The 13,309-nt window shown below is 41.0% G+C and overlaps 1 protein-coding gene across 1 annotated transcript in view; it reads right to left on the bottom strand.

Moving 5' to 3' along the window:
* The window catches only part of MYH9 (myosin heavy chain 9), a 79,141-nt gene that overhangs the window by 19,718 nt on the left and 46,114 nt on the right, over window positions 1-13,309 (bottom strand). Inside the window, 8 exon segments of the mRNA XM_033163368.1 lie at window positions 238-359; window positions 1,302-1,495; window positions 3,832-3,946; window positions 4,820-4,993; window positions 6,833-7,006; window positions 8,361-8,513; window positions 9,369-9,487; window positions 11,335-11,430. Of these exon segments, the coding sequence (XP_033019259.1) occupies window positions 238-359; window positions 1,302-1,495; window positions 3,832-3,946; window positions 4,820-4,993; window positions 6,833-7,006; window positions 8,361-8,513; window positions 9,369-9,487; window positions 11,335-11,430 (1,147 nt within the window).

Raw genomic sequence — 13,309 nt, forward strand, 5'->3', positions numbered from 1 at the left:
TGTGAAGGTGTCCTGGAAACAAGACCCTGACCTGCTAACACCATATAACTACTGAGTGGGCCTCTGACACTACTTGAGGCTGACCAGGGGCTTTAAAAGGCAGCCTATGAAGAATAGACTGCTAACTGGCAAGACAATTCTCTTTACAAACTACATGCAGAGACCTCTGACAACCTACGAGCACTTCACATAATGCATTCAATACCATGCAGATTAAAGCCAATGCCTCAGTTTTACCTTTGTCTGAACTCCTGGAAGACAACTCTGTTGGGAAAGCCTTGTCTGCAGATACGGATTCCCTCCAGTACTCCATTGCAACGAAGTTGATCCAGAACTAGATGTGGATCCAGTTTTCCAGCCTGTGAAGAAAAGACAGGTTCTTATTATAGGACATGAGTGCAGATGCTTGTGGGTCCCCTGGTGGTAGTCAACAGGAGCATTTCTATCAGCTTAAATTGCACCCCTCCAAGAGAAGTCCTAGTCACAATCATGCGTCAACATCCCTGCCTTGCAGGCCTTTTCCCATCTGGCCTGGGAGGTTGGGGTCCTGAATAACTCCAGCTACAAAAGCTGAGGCGACTTAACAGACTCTTGGGCTGGGGTGTTGCTGATCTGGCGGTGAATTGTTGCTGATGGGTTTTTGTATATTTTAGATCTTGAGGTTTGTGTGGAAATTGTTTAGTTTGGTTGTGTATTTTCGAAATCTTATTTATTCATTACGATTACTTTTGTTATGTTGCAGCTATTTTTTTCCCATGTTGCAAGTTGTCTTGTCCTATTGTGCAAGCAGAAGGCTACACATGCAGTGTCAGATTCCAGGCTGTATGTTTCGTTTATTGTAAGCCAGCCAGCGAACAACAAAAAGTAAAACAAATACTGTTCCTGTATTTTTTTATGGAAAAAAAAGTTCGTTTCTCAACCCCTACTCCCACTGCTAGCCACTAAGGATGTTCTTTAAAATGGAAAGTTAGGACATAATTAAATACTTCACTATTTTAGTACTAAGTAGATGCCATTATTTCTCATTAGGTGTGCGAAGATCTTTCCAAGTGCAATGAAAAGGTGCCTTCTAATAGTCAAATAGTGAGTAAACACAGCATATCTCGCAAAGGATTAACAACAAGAAAAATTCCAAGTCAAGCTAAAGCAGCCACATACAAAGGTAGGGATACAGCTGCTTTTTTCCTCATTATCCCCTACCCCTGAAGTCAATAATACAGGCAAGAGTGGTAATCTATATTAATCTTCAAGTCACTTCTGATATGTGAGTATAGTACAATGCTTCTTTTTATATGCATTACCTTCTTCTCATGGTTGGGGATGATGCAACGGACAAAGTTGGGGTTGGTGTTCCTCAGGGTAGCCATCAGCTTGGCCAGCTGCTCCTTGTACAGCTGCCCTACTGTTCGGAACATTCCCTTCCTGGTCTTAAAGGCCCCAGGCAATGCTGTGTCTGACATGCCAGCCACTTGATCCAGCCCAACTATGCGATCAACTAGAGGAAAGACACCAGATTGTTAATATTTTCCCCTAAACAGCTTTGGTGAGAGAATGCCTAACATATCTGGATACAACAAGGATAAAAGGAGTTTGCAGGATCCATTTGCTTCACTCCTCTACAGATGTGGAGGTCCAATTCATCATTTGTATTGGGCAAGAACAAGGAGGGAAGAAAGCAGCCGACTATTAAAACTAAGATCCATCTCATGCCTGACAGATTTTAAACTGCAATTTTATGCCAAGGTCTAGGAGTAAAGTAGAACTGGCACAATGGGTTTGATTTAGACAAAATATTCTCTCTCATGCTTGGTGTAACCCAAAAGAAAACTTGCTTCTCACAAAGCTAGCCCCTACAGACTCAATATTTTCCATTGAATGCAACCATTTCAAGTAATGGAATTATGTAAGACAAAGTTATAGCAGTCAACAGTCAAGCTAAGACTGCACTTGGGAATTTTTTTACAGGGTTCCTGCTGTAAAATTTGAAATAGATTTAAAAAAAATATTTGATCAGACCTGGTGTAGAGAATCAGATGTGATTTAAAAATCCATTTTCTAGTACCAGACAACATCTGTAAGCTAAATATATTAACAAGATTTGTTTCTGCTTCTCACTCTGATAAGGAGTCTGTCCCTGGTATATCCCATAGGTCATAAATGATAGAATTTATGTAATCACTGCTCAGTGTGCCATGTTATAATGTGCGTGCGTTTTAGCTGGAACAGCTTGTCTCACTGGACACAAGGAGGCAGTTTAGTATTAGCATGTCACAGCAACAGTCCCCCCAGTGCTAAAAGCAACTAAGCCTTTTGTTCAATTCTTTTATTTACCAGTTGGCCATGTGCCATAAAAGAAATAAATTATGTAAGATGATTAAATCCCTCTCTTAATATTACTACAATGGACAAAAGATAGCTCAACCAAAATTAGTCATTCTAGTCATCAGAATGAGCCTAATGGGATAGATCGGGTTTTTAAAAATGTAATCCACCAAACCACTGAATTGTGCACTCAAGCCAGCCACTGCTTCACATATCTCAATGAGCATGTGGCTATTAAAAGCTCTTTCTCCCCTAAAAAAAAAAAAAAAAAGACTCAAGACCTTTAATATGTCAAAAAAGAGGACTGCATTAGAGACTGAAAGACAAGATCATTGCTAAGGGATAAAGTACTTGTGCTTAAAATTATGATGCCTCACCCCTGCCCCCAAAAACCCAACAACAGTAGAGTCAAGACTGATGTAGAAACAAGTTGTTTTACTGAATGGAATCTTAAGAAAAGCATTCATAAAGTTGAGTGGCAACTTCTCTTAAAGTTGATGGCTAAACATCAGCAATCTGCACAGAAGCAGCAAAATATGTAATTTCTCTGAACAGAAACTTCACCCAGGATGATTAGCTGCATCCTTTGGATCAGTAACATTAATAGTTCTAACTTTAGCCACTGGAGAACCTAATTACTGCTCCTAATACACAAAAATATTCAGGTTAGAGCCACATATGGTCATCACTCCATATGGCACCACTAGCAAGAAAATAATTTATACAGTAATTTTTTTCTCAGAAGCCACCTACTAGGTCTATGTTTAAACAAAGACATTAGATAGCTATTTGTATGAATCACTAAAGCAGTACCATACATGTGTTTTGTGTTGCTGTGCCTGTGTGATCACACCTTGTTAACAAGATCAGTTATTTTCCAAGCCCAAGAGGGTCTACTAGCAAAAAAGCAGAGGGACTGAATGAGACAGACAAGCAGGAATGGTAAAGGGGCAGATAAGATTTATTGGAAGCATTTCTTGCATGGCTCTAGAAGGAATCACACACGACACGACACCCGGGGTTTCTCAGTCACCTGGTTCTAGATGAAGAATAGGAAAGTGTTGATAGAAATAGGCTCTCTGAACGTTCTGCATCTCTGCAACAGAGACGTCAAAGAAAAACCCAAGAAAAGAGATAGTAACAGTGAGAGTCAAAGCAGATAATCCAGAGTGCAAGATACCTAATGGCACTGGAATAAGCAAAGAAATCCTTAGAGGCAATGTTTGGTTTCATCTCATTACATCCCATATTTGGATGTGGTAAAGAACAAGGAACATCGGTTTGAATGTTATTCTGGGATGCTGCCTGCCCCTGACAGTTTGACCCTTTTCCAATCTCTCCTCAGTTCAGCAACAGGAGGAGGATAGTATTCAGAATAATGCATACACAAGTTTTGGATCACACTGATCACTGTCATTTTAAGGGAGTGGAAAGCCCCTGTACATAAAGTGCTTGAAGATACTGGATAAGCACTTTAAAGAAAAATATGCAAGAAATCTGGTTACATACCATCTTTCCACAGTTCAGAAACAAATTTATCAGAGGACTGGTGTAGCAGAGTAGCAATGTTGTCATTAAGGGGATCCATGTTCTTCATCAGCCACTCATCAGCTTTGTAGTCAACCTAGAGAAGAAATTAATTCATTAATATTAGCTACAAAATATTAACCTTACTTCAGTATTGAGGAAAAAGAGGCAGAACTATGATTGCCCCACTCTTGAAATGGAACATGATTCTAGAGATACTGTACTAAGTGGTGAAGCTTAATTATAGCTTATTTGTATGAGTAGATCAGTCAATGGGCTTCAAGTCATGACAAACTTAAGTTACTGATCTCAGTGGGTCTATTCCAGCTATGACTTAGTTGGATACCACCAATGTGAATTATCCCAGAGCACCTCAGAAGTGCTAGTCAACAAGTGCTTAATCTGCCACTGTGAGGAGAAGAACAGAAAGGCAGGATTGGCAACAGTTCATGTGCCTTGCTATTAAATAGAAAGTCGTAGACCAGGGGTAGGCAACCTAAGGCCAGTGGGCCGGATGCAGCTCAATCGCCTTCTCAATCTGGCCTGCAGACGGTCTGGGAATCAGCATGTTTTTACATGAGTAGAATGTGTCCTTTTATTTAAAATGCACCTCTGGGTTATTTGTGGGGCCTGCCTGGTGTTTTTACATGAGTAGAATGTGTGCTTTTATTTAAAATGCATCTTTGGGTTATTTGTGGGGCATAGGAATTCATTCATTTCCCCACCAAAAATACAGTCCGGCCCACCACATGGTCTGAGGGACGGTGGACTGGCCCATGGCTGAAAAAAGGTTGCTGACCTCTGCCGTAGACCTTTATGGGAGCACACTGCTTCCTTTCCTAATGTGGAACTTGATCACTACATAGCTTTCACTAGCCTAAAACAAACCCTCAAATCAGCAAGACCTAAATTGTCCACAATTCAGTAGCACCTCTTTGCTTTTCTTTCTACTACAAATACAAGGGCTTACCTTGCCAGCATAGTGCATAATGCAGAAATCAGCTTTGTCTTTTAGCTGCTTTGGCTTCTGAAACTTGGGATGAGTGCCTTGCTCCTGCACCACCTTTTCCACAAAGCTTTTATCAGTAGCTTTAGGGAACCAGCATTCTTCATCCAGTAGGGCCAAGATCCCAGGAGGTCCAGCCTGTGTTAAAAAAAGAAAGCAGGTGGAAATCAGCACTGCTTATAAAGTTTTATGGCTCTGAAAAAGAAAAGCGCACAAAATGAAATCTATCAATTACACATGAGACTGGCAAACTTATCTTTTGGGAAGCTAACTAGAGGAAAATATCTCCATTTAAAGTTGCGGTATTTGCGCTCCAGCTCAGGAAAATGGCGACGAACAAAGAGGGGAGTAGAAATATGACACCCACTTCCTCCTCCTCTGCCAGTATGTTGGGTTTCGTCCTTGAACTGGTATTGAACTCTGGACTAACGGATGAACAGAGACTCACTGCCTTGAAGGTGGAACTGCTTTGTAGAAAAGTCAAAGTCTTGTGTGGGGGTCTGAAATGGAACCAATTGCCCACAGAGGAGGCTTTCAAAACTTTTGGCACTTTGGAAGAATGCCTTGCCAAGGAGCTGAGAGGGTTGATGGAAAGTTGGAGAGAAATGAGTGAGCTACTTCGGAGAAGAAATTCGCTTTCTGGGGGTGGCAGCCCCAAGGCGACGTCAAGATTCTTTATATCCAGTCCCCGAGGTGTGAGCTCGGGGGCCAGGGACAGAGAATTAAGGTATTTACAAGAAGAAAAGGAATGTTACAAAGAACCGAAGAAGCTGAGAGATGATGAGATGGATACCTCTGAACTCGTGGCAAGGAGAGGTTTGGACTGTGCCTGGATCTGTGGACGTATGGAGAGGGAAGCTACATGGAAGTTTAGTGCTGAAGCCACCAGGAGAAGAATAATGGACAGAGGGGGTGTGGGGTGAAGCATTAAGTAAAACTTAAGGTAGCCTGATATGGTAAACTGAAATCGGAGGGTGAATACTGTCAACAATTTTCTGTTATATTTTTTTATTTGAATATGAAAGGAGATATTTCAAGTTATCATGTTATTAGCAGCAATCTTAAGGATAGAAGGGATAGATTTGATCGAATGAGTTGTGAAGATCTGTGAGGTGGAGTATAAGTAAAGTGAATTTAAGTGGAATAAGTTTATGGATTAAGAGGATTGAGATCAAGATGTATATTAAGATAAGAAATCGATAAGAATAAATGAAGAAGAATTATGACGAGGTACCATTATGATGATGTATTTTTAGTAAAATGTTGAAGATATAATTGATTGTAATTATACAACTGAATTTAATTTCTTTTTTCTTTTTTAGGAGAAATGGTTATAAAATAAATTAAGGATATAAACTCGAAGGTGAAAAGGCAGGGGAAGTCAATAGTCAAGATATGGAAATAGAAATTTTTTTTTCTAGAAAGATGCAATAAGAAAACTTGACATTGTTTGTATTTGTTTTATTTGTTTTGCATTTGTTTAATTGTAAGTGTGGGTGTGGGTATATGTTGTTATAGAAAAAATGTCAATAAATTCTTATAAAAAAAAAAAAATGAAATCTATCAATTGCTCTTAGCAAAGCAGCTTTCCAGATTGGCCATAAGCAGTCTCTAAACTCTCCCATTTCTTGCTCCTTTTATATACCACTTTTGATAAAAAAAAGAATTCTACATTTAAATGAGTTTTTGCAAGTTCATTCAAATTAAGTTTATTATCTTTTATTTATAGCCTGCCTTCCTTCCACCATGGAACCCAAGGCTGCTTATATGCTGTTCCCTGGCAGTTTCATACCTAGGGACTAACCACATTCAACCACCTTAGCTGCAGCAAGGTGATGGCCTCATAAGCTCATAGGCCACACCTATGTAGATAAATTCAGCTTCTTAGCATAAATCAAGAGGTTTGTGCATAAGGGCCTTAAGCTCACTGCAATAACTGTTCTGTACTACCCAGGACACGATGCATGAGTCACTCACCGGTTTTTCTATAAGATCAATGCAGGGCTGCAGATCCAGGCCAAAGTCAATGAAGTTCCATTCTATGCCCTCACGCTGGTATTCTTCTTGTTCCAGGATAAACATGGTGTGGTTGAAGAGCTGTTGCAGCTTCTCATTCGTGTAGTTAATGCACAGTTGTTCAAATGAGTTCAGCTAATTCCGGAAAAATAGAACAATGCAGGTCTAGGTGAATGCTGCCCACCAAACGGTTACCTACTAGTATCCCCATTTCTGAACCAACATTCAACTACAGTTTCTCCACTGCCTTATTTACTGAGGTGAAGAAGGCATCTTGTTAGGTGCTTTGCAGCATGCATTTGTGCATCAATTCTTAACTTGGAGCATCAGACACCTGCTCTCCACTTAGCAGCAATCTGCATGCCAATTCTTACTTTACTGAAAGAGTATTTGACAGCAAAAATTATATTAAGGTTAATTATTTTGTGCCAAAATCATTTTTAAACATAGTCATTTTGGATTTTTCAAGCATACCAAGACCATAATATTACATCTAACACTGAAAAACCAGGATGGGACACTGAGTTTGCTCATGTTGGCAGGAGTGTCCCCTGAGGGAAGTTGCACTCATATAATGCTCCCACCAGTAGATGGGGGAAATGAGATTTGCCAACTCCCATCCCATGCACCCCTTTTTTCCCTGGTCTAGAGGGTTGGGGGACCTCTGGGGTACACTAAGACACAGTGCAGGGAGGGTGGTGATCAGCAAAAATTGCCTGTTCCTCTTTCTGCTAGAGCAGGCATGTCCAACAGGTAGATCGTGATCTACCGGTAGATCACCGGACGTCTGTGGTAGATCACCGGTAGATCAGTGCTCCCCCCAAAGAAGCAAAAAAAACGTTGGCTCCCCTAAAAAAAACCTCAACGTCTTTGCCTGCACCAAAACAGGGCTTTCCTTCCTAAAAAAAGCTCAATGTTGCTTTCCTCCTCCCTAAAGAAGCTCAACAACTTTTACGTGAACCCCTAAAAAACAGGGCTTTCCTTCCTAAAAAAAAAGCTCAACAACTTTGACCTGAACCCCCCAAAAGAGGGTAGATCACTGCCAATTTTTAACTCTGTGAGTAGATCGCAGTCTCTTGGAAGTTGGCCACCCCTGTGCTAGAGGAATGCTCTGCTGGATCTTGGTCCAGTCCATGGAAGGAGACCTTCCATTTGTGGAAGCCTAGTTAAGAACCAAGCCACAATCTTTCAGAAGAGTATCTTACACTGGACTTTAAGAATGTCTCTAGCTTCTCTTCAAAGAATTCTATTTTGTTCCTACTTGCTGCCTGGGGTCACTGAAAAATTATGTGTTACGACTACACTATGGTCCAGTACATCAAAGGTGGGCTCTCTTGCATTCCTTCATGGTCCTCCTGGTTGAGCCCTGGGATGAAACTGGAAGGACCACAGTTCAAGTGGAGGTTCTTAGTTGACATCCCTCCTTGAGCAACACTAACATCCAAACACAATCCACTGGAATTTAAAAGTGCTGCTGCCCTTTACTTACCTCAAAGATCTCAAAGCCAGCAATGTCAAGGATTCCTATGAAAGATGCTCCTTGTCTCTTTGTCTTATCCAGTGCCTTGTTGATACGCATCACCAGCCAACGAAACATGCGCTCATAAGTGGCTTTAGCCAGAGCCTCAATGGCAAAGTCAGCCTTAAAAAGGGGGGTGAAAGTCACATGTACAACCCAAACCAGATCGCAAAAAAACACTATCACAATTGTTAAATTTAAGGTTGCAGTGCCTGAATCATTAGGAGCCCCTTCAATTGTCAGAAAGTTAAACCTTTTGTAAATACTTGCCTCTACAAAACAACATGCACGCGTCAGCCAATGCTACAGGGCTGGTACTACCATATAAAAGCCTGAAGCAAGAAGAGAGTCAACTCAGTTCAGGAGAAATTCCCTCTGGCCTGATGGACACCAGCAGTGAGATCATGGCTTTTTTATTTTTCAGAACATCATCTTCTTCAATCAACTAAATCATGCAAAGCATACTCTGCAAATATTCTTAGCTTACTTTCAAATATGGAATTGTTTTTTTGTTTTGTTTTTTAAAGTTTTGAACTTCTCAGCTTCATCCTGAGTACACACCATATGGTAGCAGCACGCATACAGAATGTTGCTGGGTGGGGTGTGCATGGGCACGGGGAAGAAACATGAACACCAGAGCTTGTACATTCCCAACTACTACTCTTAGCATTGTTCCAATATGGAGCTTCACAGACTGACTCTAGAAGCAGTTGGGAATTCACCCTTTAAAGTCTGGAAATACATTCCTATGCACCTTCAGTTGAAAGTAAGCTCCACGGCATTCAATAGGACTTACTACAGTGAATAGTACTGCAGTCTAACTCTCAACAAACAGCTCATGCTCATTTCCTTGAAAACCTACTTGACAGGTCTGTCTCTAGAACCATTTATGTGATCCACTGATCATCTTTCTACATGTCCATGTAAATATACTGCTTATTCTTTACTGTCTTTGTTGCAAACCTGTACAAAACATACCTGCTCTTTAGTTTGAGCCTTTTGGACGTAGTCTCGTCCCACTTTGATGCGAGGGGTGAGAATTCCTCTGCTGAAGTCTGTCACATTGATACCCAGAAGGTGGGAAACTTTCTGAGCAGCTACAAGAGAGAAAGAGCAAAACCAAAGTTTGAGTATTTGTTTCTGCCATTTTACTGTGAAAAATGAGTCTTCTTAAGTACACTGTTCTGCAGAGAGTGTCACATAAGGGAACCTAACAACTTTTCAAGCACAGGGAAAGCTGAAACTGTTGCTTCTCCGTGTGCCACAGACAGAGATAAAGAGGGGTGATTATTGTTTTGTGTATGCCACTCAGTTGTTAGAGAGACTCTAGGTTTTAGTGCAGGCATCCCCAAACTCGGACCTCCAGCTGTTTTGGGACTACAACTCCCAGCGTCCCTAGCTAACAGGACCGGTGATCAGGGATGATGGGAATTTTAGTCCCAAATTCAGCTGGAGGGCCGAGTTTGGGGATGCCTGTTTTAGTGCATGATCTGAAGGCAAAGTATGTAGCAGCTTGCTGAAACCAGGCAGGAATAAGTCTGGTTACTGTCTGGATGAGAGATGCCTGCCTACTAACCCGCCTACTAACCCTATGCACCTAGGAGTTCCACATTGAAAGAACAGTGATATTTACATGTGATCATAAAATAGTTATTGGGTTTTCTAGGAAGGGGTGACAACAATCTCTGTCTGTTTTTGATTGAGACTTGCACTACCAAAGAAATATCTCCGTTACAAGCCTGAATACCAAGGTTTAAGCCCTAAATTCAGAGTTACCAAGAAAGGTCTACTGATTTCTGAAGGTTTTTCAACAGCTTACACTTGGCTTCTTACAATTTCTTGCAGACTCGAGTACCTGCTGGTGGCTCCACCAATTCCATGAGCATTTATGCATGAAAGACACCCTGATTCAGTTATCAATGAACACAACTACACTTCCCCTCACCATTTAAGGCACTTGAGTTTTAGATGACATCAGGTCTGGCTTACTGAGTCAAGGTTTTACTGCCCCTCTGGCTTGGCATCAAATTTCCAACTTTTGATGTTCAAATGCCAGAAACCATGATCACAGCAATTTCAAAACACGCAAGCATCTGTCTCACAGTTAGGAGTTTCACATTTGATATTAGAGGGCAAGTGTGACATTTAAACTAATCTGTTTCAGCCTCTGAATTGGAAACAGGTTCCATCACAACCCCACTCATCCTAAACGCATGCCAGCTCCCATTACACAACTGGAACTCAGTTTCTGGCTGTTCCCTCATTCACCTTCTGCCTGGCACAAAAAAGTCTGTAATGCATACTTGTTCTAAAATATAGATGAGAGATATTCACTCTACAGATCAAGAATCAATATCTAGTTTTGATGATCAACTTCCTGCAAGTTACCCAAAACCAAACCAGTCAAGTTTGTGTTACTGTAGTTAATCCCAAACATACACAGTTGCTGGTTATCTATTAGTTTGTTGCCCCATGTTCAGCTTTCCTCACCTTCTTGATGCCTTGTCTACTCGCTTCCTCCTACATCATCTTCATTTCTCTTCTTGCATCTTTCCTTTCAACTATCACCAACTGACACTGCTCCCTCACTCTTTCCCTACATTCTGCACCCCATCCTTCACTTGTCCTGCATTCTATAATGTAATAGCAACAGGCATACATTGTGCCTATTCATGGGTGGTTGCAATTAGACAGTGGATGACCCCCAATATTTACATGTCGATAATATGTTTGCCACCAGGAGGCAACAGCAGTTGCTGAAGTTATCCAGTTACATCAAAAGCCATCAAGGGTATTGCTGTGCTGCACACCACCACTAGAGTTCACTACAGTGCATATTTCCACTCTCGTCTGACTTCATATGTGATGCCAACATTTTAAGAAGTTTAAGAAGGGCTCTTCCACAAAGCAGTACTGACTTCAGCCCATGGGGGAATTTATTTACCTGTATTGTCTGGCATGGAGGCTTGGTCTGTATTGCGCTCCTTCTTGAAGACAATATTGCCAAGCTGAAGAACACCCGATATTACCTTCAGCAGACCTAAAGAAATACACCCATGAAGTTACTACATGTCACTTAAGAAGCACCAGGCACAGATGAACGAACGACCAATTGTTTCATTCCCACTAGCCTTTGGTATATCAGAGTTGCACAAATGGATCTGCAACAAAATGCTTCTGTTCACCATCCCAGTCAGTCATGGCCGCCTCTACAATACTCCACACCATTTCTCCTCTTACCCAACAGCCAGTCTTCCATCTTTGGGAGGGTCATCCACCTTTATTTTTTATCTCAATATTTCTTGGTACTTCTACAAACCTTCTAAGCCTTCCCAAACTTCCCTCTAGTACCTTTTTGGTTTACACATTGTATTCATGTTAGATTTATATTCTGCCCATACAGCCTACAAAACAATTGCATGCATGCCTGATCAGAAGTATAAGAAACAGTAATTCCTGGAAAGGCAAGATGGCTCAAAGGAGGCATCTGAGCCTTAAGTTGGGCATTATTACCATCCAGCTCATGCTCCCCACAAGTCAAGGAAAATAATTTTTAAAAATAAATAATCTTACAACCAGTGACATTTCAGAAAATGTAGCATATTCTGCTACCAAATACTGAAAGGCATCAGTATTTGGTAGCAGAATATTGTAATACAAAGAGACTGACACATTTTGCCTAACAGATTTATTATGAAAGAGGATACTGGATGTTACTATAATTGCATTTATTAGTCTTTTTTCACAAGTGACCCAAGCAGCTTACAAAATGATACATTTGGGTCCACTCATAAAAGGTCCAGGAGGAGCACTGATATTGTATATGCAATGACATCTAACCTTTTAATCTTCCAAGCTTCTAAAGCACAAAGTGGTAGCGCTAACACGTGTGGCAATGCCAGCACTGAAGCAGGCAGACTCCAGAGTCACCTACGATTAAGTTACCCCAAACATTGAGTCCAATATTGTATGACAGATGCAGACAGTCACTAGGCCCTGTCCCTGTGATGCACATCTGCAGTCAGGTATGGTATGTATTACAGGCAGGGACCATTTGGTTACACTAAGGATCCTGACACGTTACAGGAGCTCGTCAAGTTTACTATGAACCATGGCTGCTTCAATCCATTAGAGGGCCTATTTTGCTCCTGTTCTTCCATGAGGTGTTAAGAGGCCTATGGGAGGACCACAGACCTTCGTCCACCCATACAAACACAGTGAGGAGCAGCTCAGCAGATTACAATATTTTAGCTGCTTGGAAAAATGGGCCACTGCCTCTACCTCTTTCAAAGTTCAAGCATTCTCATTTTACGGTTTTCAGTACCCCGGCTTGTCTTGTTTCTGGCTCTCAACATCCCAAGCCACCAACCTTCCAAGCTAACGGCCAAACCTATACAGTATACGTCCCATTCCAAAAACACAGATTATGATTTCCTTACTGTATGTTTGCCCTTCCATCAGCTGGACCAACTTCTCCAGGCCAAACGGCTTATCTTTTTATTCAATTTAAACCAACATGTTTTAAAGAGGTTTAAAGCTTTAAGCCTAAAATCAGACTTTCAAACCACCTGCCTTCCAGATGTGGTATCTTCACATGCTTAATACTATATAGTACTTAATGCATTCAGCAGCTGAAACAGGGGAGGAGCATTTTTTCATCACTCAATTATGTTGAATGGTTTATTTAAATATTAAAGTTCATTATTGTTTCACAAGATGTGTATCTCTTTAAAGGCCAGAGTAAATATCATGACCTAGTTTTACAGCTGTGAAGCAGTATAGCAGGTGCTGTTAAGCTGTGTTAATTAAGCTGTGTCAGCAATTGGGTAAGTATATAAAGAGCAGTGTGTACCTCTCTCAGTACCCTGGTGAATGGGTCATACTTATAGATTGAATGTAAGAGGAGTTTTTGTTTTTGT

The sequence above is a fragment of the Lacerta agilis genome, chromosome 10 (genome assembly GCF_009819535.1).
Source record: "Lacerta agilis isolate rLacAgi1 chromosome 10, rLacAgi1.pri, whole genome shotgun sequence".
NCBI classification, from domain to species: domain Eukaryota; kingdom Metazoa; phylum Chordata; class Lepidosauria; order Squamata; family Lacertidae; genus Lacerta; species Lacerta agilis.